The sequence below is a fragment of the Lycium ferocissimum genome, unplaced genomic scaffold (assembly GCF_029784015.1).
Source record: "Lycium ferocissimum isolate CSIRO_LF1 unplaced genomic scaffold, AGI_CSIRO_Lferr_CH_V1 ctg9740, whole genome shotgun sequence".
Lineage (NCBI taxonomy): Eukaryota > Viridiplantae > Streptophyta > Magnoliopsida > Solanales > Solanaceae > Lycium > Lycium ferocissimum.
Window position 1 is genome coordinate 32,569 of NW_026727863.1, and position 2,152 is coordinate 34,720.

At 44.6% G+C, this 2,152-nt stretch overlaps 1 protein-coding gene across 1 annotated transcript; it reads left to right on the top strand.

Annotated features, from left to right (window-relative positions):
- Positions 1–341: 341 nt before the first annotated feature.
- On the top strand, positions 342–967 carry LOC132046186 (uncharacterized). The gene is made up of 2 exons (XM_059436750.1): positions 342–498; positions 651–967. Exons 1-2 carry the CDS (start codon positions 342–344, stop codon positions 965–967), a joined length of 474 nt encoding a protein of 157 aa, XP_059292733.1.
- The last annotated feature ends 1,185 nt before the right edge of the window (positions 968–2,152 follow it).

Sequence of the window (2,152 nt, forward strand, 5' to 3'; positions counted from 1 at the left end):
ACACTTCGGTTAGTACATGCTTCCGACGTTGAATCGGTGTAGTTAGCATCGTATAGGTTGCAGGATGTTGCGATTCATTGGTATAGGGTGTGGTTGTCTTCTACGGGAGTTAATGCACCTCCCCCGGCATAGCAAGAATTTGTTGATGCTTTCCTTCGACATTACTTGCCCTCAGCGATTCGGCGGGCTAGAGCTGACAAGTTCTTGAATCTTAGGCAAGGAAGTATGAGTGCCTTAGAGTATAGTCTCCGCTTCAATTTTTGGCTAGGTATGCTCCGGCCATTGTAGCAGATACGCGTCATCGAGTGCACCGATTTGTGAGTGGCTTAGGACCACATTTAATGGATAAGTGCTTGACTGCGGCCCTTCATGACAATATGGATATTTCTCGCATTCAAGACCATGCCCGGAATTTGGAGGAAAGCCAACAACCGCAAAGAGGTGAGCGTGAGCTTGACAGAGGTTATCATAAGAGGGATAGATCTTCAGGTCCGATTGGTGAGTTTAGAGGAGGGCAAAGACAACAATTTTCTAGGCATTCAGGCCATTCCATGACTAGTGTACCTCCACGTTTTACAAGCCAGAGATTTGATAGATCCACTCACTCCGGCCGAGTCAGAGTTTTAGGGCTTTAGGTTCTCATTTCAAAGGTGACTCGGGTCAGGCAAGGCCACCCACGCCACGATGTTCTAAGTGCAGAAAGCTACATTGGGGCCAGTGTCGATTAGGCTCAGATGTTTGCTATACATATGGTCGGCCAGGCTATATTATGCGTGAGCGCCCCTCGATTGGTGGTAGTGGTAGGGTCCAGCTCTTAGGGTCAGCAGCTGGGTCTTCATCATCTATACGCCCTCCAGGGCAAGGTTCACAGATGCCAGTCAGCCGTGGTAGAGGCAAAGAAGGAGCTCCCAGTTCTAGTGGCCCTCAGCACCGTATTTATGCATGGGGCTGGGTGACAGGATCTTGAGTCTTCCCCTAATGTCGTCACAGGTATATTATCGATATTTTCTCATGATGTATATGCTTTGATAGATCCGGACTCCATATTGTCATATGTTACTCCTTATATTGCTGGTCGATTTGGGTTGAAACCGGAGTCAATTAAACCTTTTGAAGTATCTACACCCGTTGGTGAACCGGTAATAGCTAGCCGAGTATATAGAAATTATATAGTTGTGATTTGTAATCATCGTACTATGGCTGATTTACGTGAGTTGAAAATGATGGACTTTGATGTTATTATAGGCATGGATTGGTTGGCTTCTTGCTATGCCAATGTTGATTGTAAAACGAAGATGGTTCGCTTTCAGTTTTCGGGAGAACCAGTTTTGGAATGGAAGGGAAATACCGCATCTCCGAGAGGTAGGTTTATTTCCTATCTCAAGGAAAGGAAAATGATTGCAAAAGGTTGTATTTACCATTTAGTCCGGGTTCAAGATATAGAAGCCGAATCGCCGACTCTTCGATGCGTCCCGGTGAGTGAATGAGTTTCCGAATGTATTCCCGGATGAGCTTCCAGATCTTCCTCCAGAGCGGGAGATTGATTTTGCTATTGATGTGCTACCAGATACTAAACCCATATCTATTCCTCCTTATAGAATGGCTCCCGCAGAGTTGAGAGAATTGAAGGAGCAATTGAAGGACTTGCTTGAGAAAGGCTTCATAAGGCATAGTTCATCCTCATGGGGAGCACCCGTGTCGTTTGTAAGGAAGAAAGATGGCTCCTTGTGAATGTGCATTGACTATTGCCAACTGAATAAGGTGACGATCAAGAATAAATATCCGCTTCCAGGATTGATGATTTATTTGATCAATTGAAGGGTGCCAGATGGTTTTCAAAAACAGATTTGAGATCTGGGTATCATCAAGTGAGTGTTAGGGAGGAAGATATTCCTAAGACGGCCTTCAGAACAAGATATGGTCATTTCGAGTTCCGGGTAATACCATTTGGGCTAACTAATGCACCAGCAGTATTTATGGATTTGATGAACACTATGTTCAGGCCTTTCTTAGATTTATTTGTGATTGTGTTCATTGACGGTATCCTCGTATATTCTCGGTCCGAGGCAGAACATGCGGATCATTTACTTATTGTCCTTAGAGTTCTCCAAACTCGAGAGCTATTTGCAAAATTTTCAAAGTGCAAGTTTTG